This window comes from Lithobates pipiens, unplaced genomic scaffold (genome assembly GCF_037356315.1).
Source record: "Lithobates pipiens isolate NorthernLeopardFrog02 unplaced genomic scaffold, aLitPip1_a1.2 Scaffold_13, whole genome shotgun sequence".
NCBI classification, from domain to species: domain Eukaryota; kingdom Metazoa; phylum Chordata; class Amphibia; order Anura; family Ranidae; genus Lithobates; species Lithobates pipiens.
This window is the reverse complement of record NW_027507718.1, coordinates 238,781,430-238,796,754: the sequence shown is the minus strand read 5'-3', so window position 1 is coordinate 238,796,754 and position 15,325 is coordinate 238,781,430. Positions and strand designations below refer to the sequence as shown.

Below are 15,325 nucleotides of genomic sequence, written 5' to 3'. Positions count from 1 at the left end.
CCTTAGTTCAAGCATGCATGCAGGCGAGTGTGCGTGGCTGAAAAAAGTCTTCAAGACTCCTGGGATGTATGAGCCCATTTATCTAGGCAAAAAAGCAATATTGTTTACTTTTTGCTATACTAAATCCTCAAAAAAAAAAAATAAAAAAAAAAAATTATATATATATATATATATATATATATATATATATATATATATATATATATATATATATATAAAAAATTCTCTCTCAGTTTAGGCCGATCTATATTCTTCTTCTCCTCTTTTGGTTAAAAAAAAATAATTCTCAGTAAGTGTATATTGATTGGTTTGTGCAAAAGTTATAGCAATAGGGGATAAGGTTTATAGCATTTTTATTATTATTTTTTTGTTTTATTAGTAATGGCGGTGATCTGCAACTTTTGACACTATTTTGGGACCATTGACATTTATTTAAACAGTGATCAGAGCTAAAAATAGCCACTGATTACTGTGTAAATGTCACTGGCAGGGAAGGGGTTAAACACTAGGGGGAGATCAAGGAGTTAACTGTGTTCCCTCGGCGTGTTCTAACTGTAGGGGGGGGGGCTACCTAGGACATGACAGATCACCGCTTACTAGGCAGAACAGGGAAATGTCTTGTTTACATAGACATTTCCCAGTTCTGCCTCTACTTGCCGCAATCGCGGGCCACTGGCTGACATTGAGTCTACGGGACCCACAGGCACGAGCCCGCACCGTGTGTGCTCCACTGGCGGAGAGTACGCGCCGACTAGCCTGGGATTACGAAGGGACATCCAGGTACGTCCTTTTGTGCACCCGTGCCAATCTGCCAACGTACATCGGCAAGCAGCGGTCAGGAAGCGGTTAAAAAAAAAGGTTTAAAACAAGTAAAATGTACTTTCCTATCTATTTACTGCTAGCAGCATGAGGATTAAAAATAATCATTGTTGATTGGGAGAGTTAGGTTCCACTTTAACATAAAATAATTCAAGTATACCTGCAAAATAAAAACGTAAATACTGTACACAAATGTTTTTAATGTAACATTTATAAAATGGAAATCCGTCTTCACCAACATTCTCTACTCTAATGTAAACTTGTCATAACCAAAATACATTGACTGCTGACCTCTTTGTAAAATACTAGTCTGACAGGCTGTTATCTTGTTCTAAGACAGAGGTTAGGAAAGTCAGAATATTGTATCTACATAGATTTTCTAGGTCAGCAGTCTGAAGAAAAAGATTTACGCAACCAGCATATTAAAGTGGTTGTAAAGTCAAATTGTTGTTTTACCTTAATGCATTCTCTGCAATAAAAGAGAAGTATAGGAATTGAAAAAAATATATATCATTACCTAGATGGATGCAGCATTGTACCCTGTCAGCTCTGTCTTCAGAGACACCGGCTCTCTGCTCTGCCCCTCCAGTGCTTTCGAGAACCAGGCTGTGGAGAGGTTGCGAGCTGGTAAGACTGGCTCAGTCTCCCAGCGGGTCACTGAGAGACTAGCTCAGCTGCTGGTCCAGGCATCTGGGTAGATCCAGACATTAAAGTCGGGATTAATCCAAAGCCAGGACCGGCTGAGTGACATTAGCTGACAGCAGATTTTAGCTCGTTGCCAGCTGAAAATGGGTCAAAGGAGTGCAGAGGAAAGTGCACTCCTGTGACCCACAGAGCTTCACATTTACTCTACTTCACATTTAAAGGTAAAAAATGTCCTACTGTCTTTTCTACCTGGCCCTAAACCAAGGATGTTCAAACTTTTGAAGAGGGAGGGTAACTTGAATTGAAGTGAATTGGTAACAGGTCGCGGGCCACAATGAAATAATAATGGTTCTGAATTTTGGATTTTTAACCACTTAAAGACCAGGCCTTTTTCTAACATTTGTTGTTTACATGTAAAAAAACAAAACAAAAACACTGTATTTTTTGATAGAATATTACTTAGAACCACCAAACATACATACATATTATATATACACATACACACACACACACACACACACTTTTAGTGGAGAGACCCTAGAGAATAAAATGGCAGTCATTGCAATATTTTGGCATGCTGTATTTGCACAAGTGGTCTTCCAAACTTATTTAAAGAAACTTTTTTTATTTTAATATATATATATATATATATATATATATATATATATATATATATATATATATATATATATATATATATATATATATATATATATATATACACACATACACACACACATACTAATATCACTGAAAAATATATAAAATATTCCTCACTGATCCCAGCGCTCAGAAGAAAGTTAATCAAGAACTAATTGCAAGCTGCTATCATAAAATAAAATCCTAAATCACATAGGCATATAGTATACGTCATCCGTTAACCTCTCATAAAATATATACTATGAGTTATATCTCATGATGAAATGTAATAGAAGACCTACATTAGGGCTTGATAAAGAAGGTCTTAAAGGGGTTGCAAACTCTCAAGGTAGTGCCTTCTGTAGTGTAGCACTGCCCCCCCAACCCCCCCCCAGAGTCCCACTTTTACTTACCTGAACCCAATCGTTCCAGCAATGGGGACGAGCACAGCAGCTGCCTTGGATCCTCATTGGATAGATTAATAGCAGAAGTGACACAGGAGTTGGGGGGGAGCAGAGTCCTGCTGTCTGTGTCAATGGACGCAGCAGCAAGACTTGGGACCGCGCCTGCGCCAGTGTTCCCATGGAATGTGGCTCTCCGTGGCCGTACTCGAGAAGAGGAGGAGCCAGGAGCGCCACTTAGGAACCCCAGAAAAGGAGGATCGAGCCACTCTGTGCAAAACTCTTGCACAGAGGAAGCAAGTATGACATGCTATTAAAAAAACAAAAAACAAAAAAAAAAAAAACACACCTTTACAAACACTTTAACCACTTGCTTACTGGGCACTTAAACCCCCCTCAGTCCCAGACCAATTTTCAGCTTTCAGCGCTGATGCACTTTGAGTGACAATTACACGGTCATACAACACTGTACCCAAATGAATTTTTTATCATTTTTTTCCCACAAATAGAGCTTTCTTTTGGTGGTATTTAGTTACAGCTCGGAGTTTTATTTTTTGCTAAACAAACAAAAAAAGATGCAAAAAAAAAAAAAAAAAAATCATGTTTTAATAGTTTGTTCTAAAATTTTGCAAACGGGTCATTTTTCTCCTTCATTGAAGTGCGCTGATTAGGCGGCACTGATAGGCTGCATTGGTGGGCACTGATGGGCTGCATTGGTGGGCACTGATGGGCTGCACTGGTGGGCACTGATGGGCTGCACTGGTGGGCACTGATGGGCTGCACTGGTGGGCACTGATAGGCATAGTTAAGGCGGCACTAATAGGCACAGATAAGGCGGCACCGATGGGCACAGATAAGGCGGCACTGATGGGCAAAGATGGGCACAGATAAGATGGCACGGATGGGTGGCACGGATAAGTGGCACGGATGGGTGGCACGGATGGGCACTGATAGGTACCACAGATAGATGGGACTGATGGGCACTGATAGGTGGCACTGATAGGTGGCTCTGATAGGTGGCACTGCTGGGCACTGATGGGCGGCACTGCTGGGCACTGATGGGCGGCACTGTGGTGCAGCACCTTTGAGGCAGATTTTGGGTGGCACTGTGGGTGGCACTGCTGGGTGGCACTGTGGGCACTGCTGGGTGGCACTGTGGGCACTGCTGGGTGGCACTGTGGGCACTATGGGCACTGCTGGGTGGCACTGACAGGGGGGCACTTACTTTATTTCAGGATGGCACTGCGGGTGGCAGGTGGGCACTGGCAGGGGGCAGGTGTCCGTTTAAATTGCTGGCCGTGATCGGGACTGATGTCCCGAACACGGCCGCCGGCGATCGGCTTTTTTTTTTTCTCCTCGCGCTTTCAGCGCGAGGAGGAATACTAGCCGATTACCGGCTCCGTTTTATCACATGATCAGCTGTCATTGGCTGACAGCTGATCACGTGATAAGGGGTCGGGATCGACCCCTTACACGGATCGGTGATCAGGCGAGTCTCACGGACTCGCCGTTCACAGAGCGCGCCGCGCGCGCCCCTCAGGGGGCGCGCAGGCCGCTCGTAACCGGGACTACGTCAATAGACGTAGTCCTGAAAATGTGGGTCCGCGCTATTGCCGTCATTTTGCAATAGCGCGGATCCCAAGTGGTTAACCTCACTGAACTGCCAACTGAAAAACAGCCCTCAACAGCTACTCCTAGGGCTACAAATGAGAGGCAGATACCGGTTCACACATTGGACAACAGTTAAAAATCATCTTTAAATTAGAACTAAGGGCAAAACCAAAAGACATGTATGATGCAATCTGTCAAAAGCATCAACATAGTACAGTAAAACCTTGGTTTGTTTAATCCATCTTGAATTGATATATACAAGCGATGTCTTGATTTACAAGTAGCGTCATGTCACAGCTGAGTATAAAAGAAAAGAGAGGTGCCTCTAAGTGTAGCAATATGGTTACAGTAAATGAAGGTGCAACATTTAGCAACTCACATGGCTGACGATTAAAAAAAAAACAGGCGCATCTAAGTATGCAGGCATCTGGGATAAAATTGTTCACATAGACCATTCTCTGCATTGCCATTGACATCATCCCTTCCACGAGCGCTTCAAGCCTCACTTTAGTCTTCCCGGTCACGATTGCAGACTGACAGTGGTGAGAGCCGGTGGTGTGGAGGATGGTCTATGTGGACAGCTTTACCCAGATGCCTGCATACTTAGATGTGCCTGTTTTAATCATCAACCACGTGAGCTGCTAAATGTTGTACCTTCATTAAATGTAACCATATTGCTACACTTAGAGGCGCCTCTTCTCTTTTATACTCTGGAGCGCCTGCTGGATTTTGCTTCCAATTCCCTTGTGGAGGCTTCTATTTGTGGATGGAAATGTTATGGTTATACAACCTATAAAATTGCTATAATCTTTTTATATGGACTGTACACTGAAAGACCTATGAATAAATGGTTGTAGAAGGAACCACCTGAGTTTCCATTATTTCTTATGTGGAAATTTGCTTTGATATACAACGTGCTTTGGATTACAAGCATGTTTCCGGAATAAATTATGCTCGCAATCCAAGGTTTTACTGTAGATTTCTTTTTCCAAGTTACCCATCCTCCATAACATGGCTTCAGGCCTGGTTCACACCTATGCTTGTTGCATATTCCAGGTGCATTTTGCATTTTTCAATACATTTTTTTGATCCATTGAAGTCTTTGGAACCAAAAAACAGAAATAAAGTCCCTGGTCCTTTCCATAAAATGCACAGATGTGAACGTGACCCATAGGAAACCATGTTAAATGGACTGTAGTAGGTTTCTGCAAAACTGAAAATGCACAAAAAATGCACAGGTGTGAAACAGGCTTTATAACCTATTGTTAGGAATAAATATTAGTCAATACCGAGGGGAGGGAGTGAGATAACTCTGAAAAACAAGAAAGAGCAATTGACAGACTGCAGCATATGTAATTTTTTTTATTCTGCCATCATTCCATATAAAATACCTACCCAAGAATTGACAGGAATTGTAGCCCAGGGAAAAATTCTATCATGATTATTTAGGATTCTAGACTACTACTATTTAAAACAATAGCCTAGGCTGGTTTACATTCACGCTTTCATGAGATTCATATTTTGCATTTTAACAGTCACCTATTATAATTCTTATAAAACAATGTATGCAGAAAATAAATCAACGGTTAAAAACAGCCGAGTTCTATGTAAACTGTTATGTTGCTCACCAACACTCCTCCAATAAATACTTACATGCTTCTACATTCCCTGACTGCAGCACTACTTTTGCAGGAGGAAGGTTTTCTATTTGCCATTACAACTTAAATCTCCCTCATCTTCATCAACCTATATACAGTAAAAACTTGGATTGTGAGCGTAATTCGTTCTGGAAACATGCTTGTAATCCAGAGCACTTGTATATCAAAGCAAATGTCCCCATAAAAAATATTGGAAACTCAGATGATTTGTTCCACAACCATTTATTCATAAGTCCTTCATTTTATAGTCCAAATGAAAAGATTGTAGTAGTGTGATAGGTTGCGTAACCGTAAAATGTCCATCCACAAACAGCAGCTTCCACAAGGGGATTAGAAGCAAAATCCAGCAAGAGCTACAGAGTATAAAAGAAGACAGGCGCCTCTAAGTGTAACAATATGTTGCTAAATGTTGTACCTTCATTAAATGTAACCATAGTGCTACAATTAGAGGCATCTCTCTTCAATTTTATACTCAGTTGTGACCTGACGGTACTTGTATATCAAGTCAAAATGTATTTAAAAGTTTTGCTTGTCTTGCAAAACGCTCTCAAACCAAGGTTTTACTGTACAAGCTATGCAATGATTTTTCCAAAAGTAGTATTTGTCCACAGTCAGTGCAGTCAATTAGATTTCTGTATTAAATGCACCAATGCAGAAGTCAGCTTAGCCTAACCTCCCAATGATCAGCACCTATTTATGTATGCTTAAATGAAGATGCTAGATCATTATTCTTTCAAAAGGAAAATACATTTGAAAGTCAGCAGAACCCAACGAAATGGAAAATATGAATTAACCTAACAAAGCATAGTCAAGCATAGTTTAAATTCAGCAGTGCTGCATATATTCCTTGATTAATGCAAAAAACCCACCAGCTGCAACCATAAGTGAACTGGTATTATAAGAAATGCAATATAAAGTGAAAGGATATTTTTTTCTGGAGTAGCAGAATTTGAGAACTGCAAATTCTATTTTATATATATATTAAAAATTCAAGTTAAGTGCCACACTTCCAGTATGCCCAGCACATACACTCAGTAAACTCTAGGCAGGTTGGAGGTGCATTACAGTTTTTTTGACCGAGTTTATTTAAAGGTATAGGCTGTGCACTATATAACCTGCAGCCAACTGACGTTTCTTACTGGTTGAGAAGTCATTTCAAAATAAACTTTTGAGATATTTTTCTATGCATTACTATGAAAATACCACTAGAGGGCATAGGGTACAAAAACACTGTTTGGTAACTTCGCAAAGAAAGGTTAAAAAAAATTGGCAAACAGGCAGGATTTGAAATGCAGAAGAGACATATTACAGCGAGGGGAAAAAAGTATTTGATACCCTGCTAATTTTGTACATTTGTAATTGTAATTTTAATGGTAGGTTTATTTTAACAGTAAGAGACAGAACAACAACAAAATCCAGAAAATTCTATTGGATTTTAATGAGTGAAATAAGTATTTGACCCCTTCGCAAAACAGGACTGAGTACTTGGTGGCAAAACCCTTGTTGGCAATCACAGAGGTCAGAGGTTTCTTGGAGCTGGCTACCAGGTTTGCACACCTCAGGAGGGATTTTGTCCCACTCGTCTTTGCAGGTCCTCTCCAAGTCATTAAGGTTTCGAGGCTGACGGATGGTAACTCAAACCTTCAGCTCCCTCCACATATTTTCTATGGGATTAGGGTCTGGAGACTGGCTAGGCCACTCCAGGACCTTAAAGTGTTTCTTCTTGGGCCACTCCTTTGTCACCTTGGCTGTGTGCTTTGGGTCATTGTCATGCTGGAATACCCATCCACGACTCATTTTCAATGCCCTGGCTGAGGGAAGGAGGTTCTCACCCAAGATCTGAGGGTACATGGCCCTGTTCATTGTCCCTTTGATGTGGTGAATTTGTCCTGTCCCCTTAGCAAAAAAAAAAAAAAAAAAACAACCAAAAGCATAATATTTCCACCTCCGTATTTGATGGTGGGGAAGGTGTTCTTGGGGTCATAGGCAGCATTTCTCCTCCTCCAAACATGGCGAGTTGATTGACGCCAAAGAGCTCGATTTTGGTCTTATCTGACCAGAACACTTTCACCCAGTTCTCCTCTGAACCAGATGTTCATTAGCAAACTTCAGACGAGCCTGTACATGTGCTTTCTTGAGCAAGGGGAACCTGCGGGCGCTGCTGGATTTCAGTCCTTCACGGTGTAGTGTTTTACCAATTGTTTTCTTGGTGACTATGGTCCCAGCTGCCTTGAGATCATTGACAAGATTCTACTGTGTAGTTCTCGGCCGATTCCTCACCATTCTCATGATCATTGAAACTCAACAAGGTGAGATTTTGCATGGAGCCCCAGACCGAGGGAGATTGACAGTTATTTTGTGTTTCTTCCATTTGCGAATAATCACACCAACTGTTGTCACTCTCTCACCAAGCTGCTTGGTGATGGTCTTGTAGCCCATTCCAGCCTTGTGTATTACAAACTTGTCCCTGATATCCTTGGACAGCTTTTTGGTCTTGGCCACAGTGGAGAGATTGTAATCTGATTGCTTCTGTGGACAGGTGTCTTTTATACAGATAACAAGCTGAGATTATGAGAAGTCTCTTAAAGGGAGTGCTCCTAATCTCAGCTTGTTACTGGTATAGAAGTCACCTGGGAGCCAGAAATCTTGCTGATTGATAGAGGAACGAATACTTATTTCACTCCTTAAAATGCAAATCAATTTATAACTTTTTGAAATGCGTTTTGCCTGGATATTTTTGTTGTTATTCTGTCTCTCACTGTAATATGTCTCTTCTGCATTACCGGCCTGTGTATCCTGTACAGTGAACTGTGCACATGCAGCTCTGTGTACAAATTTCAGCAATGCTGAGATTAATACATACATTTTAACTCCATGCACACTTGCTACAGGACAGTAAATTACGAAGTACTGCAGTTAGTGATGGCCAGGCAACTAGCCTTTTCAGAAGAAGGTTCCTAATTGCAGCTTCACTCAATACAAGTTTCCTTAAAATATAATTAATCGTGACCCCCATCCTGCATCTCTTTACAGTATTGTAGTTCTGAACAGTAATAACACTGATACACAAAACACAGAGCTAAAGATGTAAAAAGTTAACATACCTGTCAAAGGAGTCTGTGGCGACCTTATAGAAATATACAAAGAGTTTGCTGCAGTGCCTTAGAACAGGACACACAGAGTCCAAGTGCACTAGGTCCTCTTCTAGCAGTCTCTGAAATGGCTGATTATTGGAAGGGAAGACATTTGACGGTTTGATTTTTCGGGATTCTGCAAAGCAGCCTAGCAGCCGAATAGCATCAGCCAGTTTTTCATATTGGATCTCAGTTTTAAAGAAATGAGAGTTTGCAGGCTCATACCGCATGGCTGCTGTCAATGTGCAGAAAACGGTGTGCAAAAGTTCAAAGACCTGATTCTGGTTCACTTTTTCCCATCCATTCCTTGGTGGACAGCTCAAAGATTTCTCCATTGCGACCAACAGGGAAGTGACGTATACAAAACCTCCAACTTTCCTGAAAACGGTCCTTGTCCGGTGACTCTCTCTCAAAACTATCAGAAGGGCCTACAAACCATAAGTAACCAACATTCAGTAAGATAGACCACACACATACTAAGTAAACAAATGTCACACAGATATACAAAAATTCCAAAATTATTTTGCTGCCTTCTAAAAGGACAGTTATTGCAGCTAACAGAGAGGGAACAAAGGTTTACATCAAAATATTCAAGGGGGGAAATTGCCTAATAAATCCATATTTGCTGAGATTTTTCAGGTTAATAAGGAGGACCTGAACTGTCAAAGCTGTGCCAAAAAAACAAAACAAAAAAAAACACAAGCAAAAGGGCAAAGGACTAATCATTAGTTTCGCCTAAAGGCTTCCTGCAGCTGATATTTTCCCCATTTCTGACTTACCATGAGGTGTTTCACCCCTTCTACATATGCAGACAGCAATCTTGGTAGAGGCAGCACTTTGTTTTCTAATGTTTCAAGCACCAATCATCACCAAATCTCAGTACAACAGTCAGCAGCTCTCTGCTCAGGAAACACTGAGAACTGAGCGATCAGCTGTCTTTGATCGCTCGGTTCTCACTCTTCAAATGTTTCCCATACTTATCTTAAGCACAATTAACATTTCTACTTGTTCCTATAAGACGGGGTTCAGCAACCTGTAGGTCACGATCTACCAGTAGATTGCGGTGCTGGGCTTGCTGATCCACCATTCCAGAACATCAGAGTGCAATACAGAGGGACTACGTGTAATGTTGGAGCTGTAGTAAAAAGCAAGAGCCACATACGTCAATGCCTCCTCTGTAGTCCCATGCAGAGTAATACCAACTCCACCTCTTAACCTTGCTAGCCCCCAGAGTGGTGCAAGCAGCAGGAAATGAGAGATCTTCAGGTCAATGTGAAGCAATACACTGGACATAACAGCAGCATTGTGGCGTTTTCTCACCACCTGTTTTAATGCCTTGGACCACTTAGAAGAATGAAGTTGTGGGGTGCTTTCAGAGTGGCCCCATTTACTTGAATTGGTCACGATTGGCAGGAATTGCACCCAACAAAAGCAACAGGGGGCTTAAATTCTACCGCGGCATGTGTACACCAAATGGGGGTAGGGATTGGACGCGGTAAGACTGGGACTCAATCACCCCCCAACTTTACGTGTGAATGAGCCCTAAGGGTGCCGCTGCTGAATGCAACTAAGGGCTCATATACAAGTGCAGCAGGCACTGCTCCCTCCTCTAAAAAGCAACCAGAGTGTGTTTGACAGGTGGTGGGGCGGCAATATGTTGCCGCCTCACCAAATGATTTAAACCCATGATTGCCATGCAATCCACGCAACTGTGCCACAGTAGTACAGCAATTAGAGGTTTAAATTAGGTGTAAGAAGGCGACACTGTGCTCGGCGATCTTTGCCCTATCCCATGTTGTTCAGGTAGATCTCCACCTCTGTAAGGTTTCCTACCCCCGCTATAAGATATCAACAATACATTTGAGTTCAGGTCCCAATTAATGTTCTACAAATACAGTGCCTTGCGAAAGTATTCGGCCCCCTTGAACTTTTCAACCTTTTGCCACATTTCAGGCTTCAAACAAAGATATAGAATTTAAATTTTTTGTGAAGAATCAACAACAAGTGGGACACAATTGTGAAGTGGAACGAAATCTATTGGATTTTTGAAACTTTTTTAACTAATAAAAAAATGAAACGTGGGGCGTGCAAAATTATTCGGCCCCCTTGCGTTAATACTTCGTAGAGCCGCCCTTTGCTGCGATTACAGCTGCAAGTCGCTTGGGGTATGTATCTATCAGTTTTGCACATCGAGAGACTGAAATTCTTGCCCATTCTTCCTTGCAAAACAGCTCGAGCTCAGTGAGGTTGGATGGAGAGCGTTTGTGAACAGCAGTTTTCAGCTCTTTCCACAGATTCTCGATTGGATTCAGGTCTGGACTTTGACTTGGCCATTCTAACACCTGGATACGTTTATTTGTGAACCATTCCTTTGTAGATTTTGCTGTATGTTTGGGATCATTGTCTTGTTGGAAGATAAATCTCCATCCCAGTTTCAGGTCTTTTGCAGACTCCAACAGGTTTCCATCCAGAATGGTCCTGTATTTGGCTGCATCCATCTTCCCCTCAATTTTAACCATCTTCCCTGTCCCTACTGAAGAAAATCAGGCCCAAACCATGATGCTGCCACCACCATGTTTGACAGTGGGGATGGTGTGTTGAGGGTGATGAGCTGTGTTGCTTTTACGCCAAACATATCGTTTTGCATTGTGGGCACAAAGTTAGATTTTGGTTTCATCTGACCAGAGCGCCTTCTTCCACATGTTTGGTGTGTCTCCCAGGTGGCTTGTGGCAAACTTTAGACAAGACTTTTTATGGATATCTTTGAGAAATGGCTTTCTTCTTGCCACTCTTCCATAAAGGCCAGATTTGTGCAGTGTACGACTGATTGCTGTCCTATGGACAGACTCTCCCACCTCAGCTGTAGTTCTCTGCAGTTCATCCAGAGTGATCATGGGCCTCTTGGCTGCATCTCTGATCAGTCTTCTCCTTGTCTGAGCTGAAAGTTTAGAGGGACGGCCAGGTCTTGGTAGATTGGCAGTGGTCTGATACTCCTTCCATTTCAAAATGATCGCTTGCACAGTGCTCCTTGGGATGTTTAAAGCTTGGGAAATCTTTTTGTATCCAAATCCGGTTTTAAACTTCTCCACAACAGTATTACGGACCTGCCTGGTGTGTTCCTTGGTCTTCATGATGCTCTCTGCGCTTTCAACAGAACCCTGAGACTATCACAGAGCAGGTGCATTTATACAGAGACTTGATTACACACAGGTGGATTCTATTTATCACCATCAGTCATTTAGGACAACATTGGATCATTCAGAGATCCTCGCTGAACTTCTGGAGTGAGTTTGCTGCACTGAAAGTAAAGGGGCCGAATAATTTTGCACGCACCACTTTTCAGTTTTTTATTTGCTAAAAAAAGTTTAAATTATCCAATAGATTTTGTTCCACTTCACAATTGTGTCCCACTTGTTGGTGATTCTTCACAAAAAATTAAAAGGTTATATCTTTATGTTTGAAGCCTGAAATGTGGCAAAAGGTTGAAAAGTTCAAGGGGGCCGAATACTTTCGCAAGGCACTGTATACACTGCCAATATGTCAGTTTACTGTGCTAAAGCCACAAAGTCTGAAAACATTTTTTAAGTTACAGATATCATAACTATTGAAAAATGATTATGTACAGAGTTTATTTTCTCAAAAGATACTTTAGGGACAGCCATGGGGATCTGGCTTCTGTACAGTAATTATACATAATTTTTAAGCTACACTACATGAGGGCACAGGTCCCCTGGAACTTGCAGTGCTATATACAGTGCTAATGTCTTTCGATGAATAAAGGTGTTAAAGTACAATTGGTATAGCCTGTCATTTTAACTACATAATTTGATCATGCGGCAAATAAAATAAAACACCAGATATTTATCATAGTTACTTATAGACAGTGTACCAAAAATCAGAGGGAACCAATTTAGCAAATTTATTGAAATGTGAAAAAAAAAAGTGATGGCAGGTTATGATGCAACCAGCAAGGAACCAAAGCTGGAGAACCAGCCACACGTTTTGTGAATATCACCATCTGTTAAACAGCAAATTATTTTTTCATCCTGGATACTAACTCACCCGCAGAATGTCCGTCTTGAGCTGAAGCTCCGTTGATGGAGCCGAGTGCATTAGTCCTAAAAGGGTCCCCATGTCATCATCTCCACTTGGAGATAACATTAATTGCTGGATCACCATGAGAGCATGCTCCCGACATTGAGGGTACTTGACTATGTTGTGGACGCATCTTGCACCTCCAAATTCTCTGAAGACACCTATGCAAGGCAAACAACATACAAACAATTAAAAAAAATGTCTAAGGTTTCTCATTTCAAAATTAAAATGATCCTATCAGGGAAATTTAATACAACTAACATTATTCTGAGTAAAAACGTAGCTCTATTGTACCATGATGAATAAAAATGACTGCTGTTCCCCAAGATTTAAGCCTAGATCATTTGATCTCTGAATACCAATAATGTATTACAAGCTCTGACATAGTGACCACATGCAGGCTAAAGGCTCCGTTGACAAAAATAAAAGCATTCAGCCTGTAGATTACACTGCCCCCAAGCAGCAGTGTTCATCTGCAGAGCCATATATTTAATAGTTCAACAGTCAGATATAGTTGCAATAATAGAAATGATAATATATTACAAATGGAGCAAACAAAAATGTAAAAAAGCTTTTTTTTTTTTTTTTTTTTTAATTAAAACAGAGTACCAAATAAAAACCTTACCTTAAAAATTTCTCCTAAAATGGTTTAGCTACAGTATGCAAAGTCAAAGTTAACGGATACACACTGCTAGATTTGGAATAGGGTATCTAGGCATCAATTGTAAAATATATTCTAAATATATATACTCGTGCTAATGGTGTACAAAATATGAATTGAAAAAACTTATGATAACAAATGCAGCTGCTGTACACAAGGTGCTAATCACTTGAACAAATATAAATGTATACAATACAGTACTAGCAAACACAATATAAGTGAAAGTAATAAATTAATAGTAAACATAAATGTCCATATAAAGTGACTTAAGTGCTCCAATCCAAAAAGTGCAAAGTGCTTCAGAAATTTCAAGATGTACCACAACATCCCCTCCTGTGTCCCCACTCACCGGATCAAATGGACCCCCAGCTTTGCAGTCTAGGGGTCACTTCAGGCTTAATAGTGATGGTCAGGAATGGGAGGTTTGGCATCAGATCATAAGACAAAAACTTCCTTGTAAAGATGCTCAGCCAGAAAAACAGGTACCCAGAATGCAAACAACTACTACAGTAGTTCCTCTGCAAATTGATTTTTGTCTACTTGGATAAGTGGGACCCCTAACATTTCATCGGGTGCTTAGTTTAGCCTGTAAGTTTATTGTTATTCTATGCCTTTTTGCATTTATGGAAATCTTTGATTAATACCGCTGTGCCCCTTTGCAAGGCTGCCTACTACCTGTCTCGTGGGTGCCCCCAAAAATTTAACAAAATATACGACCTATGGATTGATTCCCCATTCACTAACGAATAGTAGTAATTCTCTGGGTTTCTTAGATATTTTCTTTTTGGTAGCTGAGCCCTTTTGGTACTAGGTCATGATTGCTTATTTGTCTCATTTATCTGTTTCTGGGGTGGGTGCTAGGAGTGCCTTTTTCTATCTGCTATGTCCTCTCTTGACGAGCACTTTTAGAAATGTTTTACTTGAGTTTCAATATGGTCATGTATGCTTCTGTACACTATGCTGAGTGGACACTGATTTAGGCCTGATTCACACCTAGGTATTTTTAGTGCTTTTTGCATTTTGCAGATTTGCACTACAGAACGTGTTCCATAGGAAACCATGATAAATGGGCTGTAGCGCAAATCTGCAAAATGCAAAAAGCACTAAAACTGCATAGGTGTGAATCCAGCCTTAGTGTCTAGAGTTCTATTGTTGTGGTTTCAAGCTGGGGTATGCCCGCAGGGCTCTGTTTTTTTTATCACCTACTTATTCTATGGAACCTCAAAAAAAAAAAAAATATATATATATATATATATATATATATATATATATATATGTGCACACTTGGATTTCCCTCTATGGTACAATATATAGTGATCCAGTATAAACTGATTTATGTTGGGGAATAGGGCACTCTAGACATTTCGATAAACAGACATTCCTGTTTGTGTTCATTATATTTGGATTTGTTTTGTCAAAATTGTAATAGTGAAATAGAATAGGTAGAGGGGTAAAACATATAAGGCCTCTTGCACACTGCAGCTTGAAAAAGCTCAGTACAGCTTCTTTTTTTTTATAGCCAAAATACAACCCATTATTTGTAATGTGCTTACACACACAGGTGCATAAATAAGGCGCCTTCTTCAGTAACGAAAAAAAAAAAAAAAAAAGGACAATATGCATTTTTGGTCAGTTATTTACGCCTCATGCGCGCAAATGTGT

The 15,325-nt window shown here is 40.7% G+C and overlaps 1 protein-coding gene across 4 annotated transcripts in view; it reads right to left on the bottom strand.

The window, feature by feature from the left end:
• The window catches only part of WDFY3 (WD repeat and FYVE domain containing 3), a 367,376-nt gene that overhangs the window by 175,942 nt on the left and 176,109 nt on the right, over positions 1-15,325 (bottom strand). For all 4 annotated transcript variants that reach the window (XM_077476410.1, XM_077476412.1, XM_077476411.1 and 1 more), the window contains exons 12-13: positions 12,970-13,163; positions 8,878-9,335 (exon numbers count right to left, since the gene is read on the bottom strand). In XM_077476410.1, coding sequence (XP_077332536.1) covers positions 8,878-9,335; positions 12,970-13,163 — 652 coding nt within the window. The remainder of the gene's footprint in view (positions 1-8,877; positions 9,336-12,969; positions 13,164-15,325) is intronic.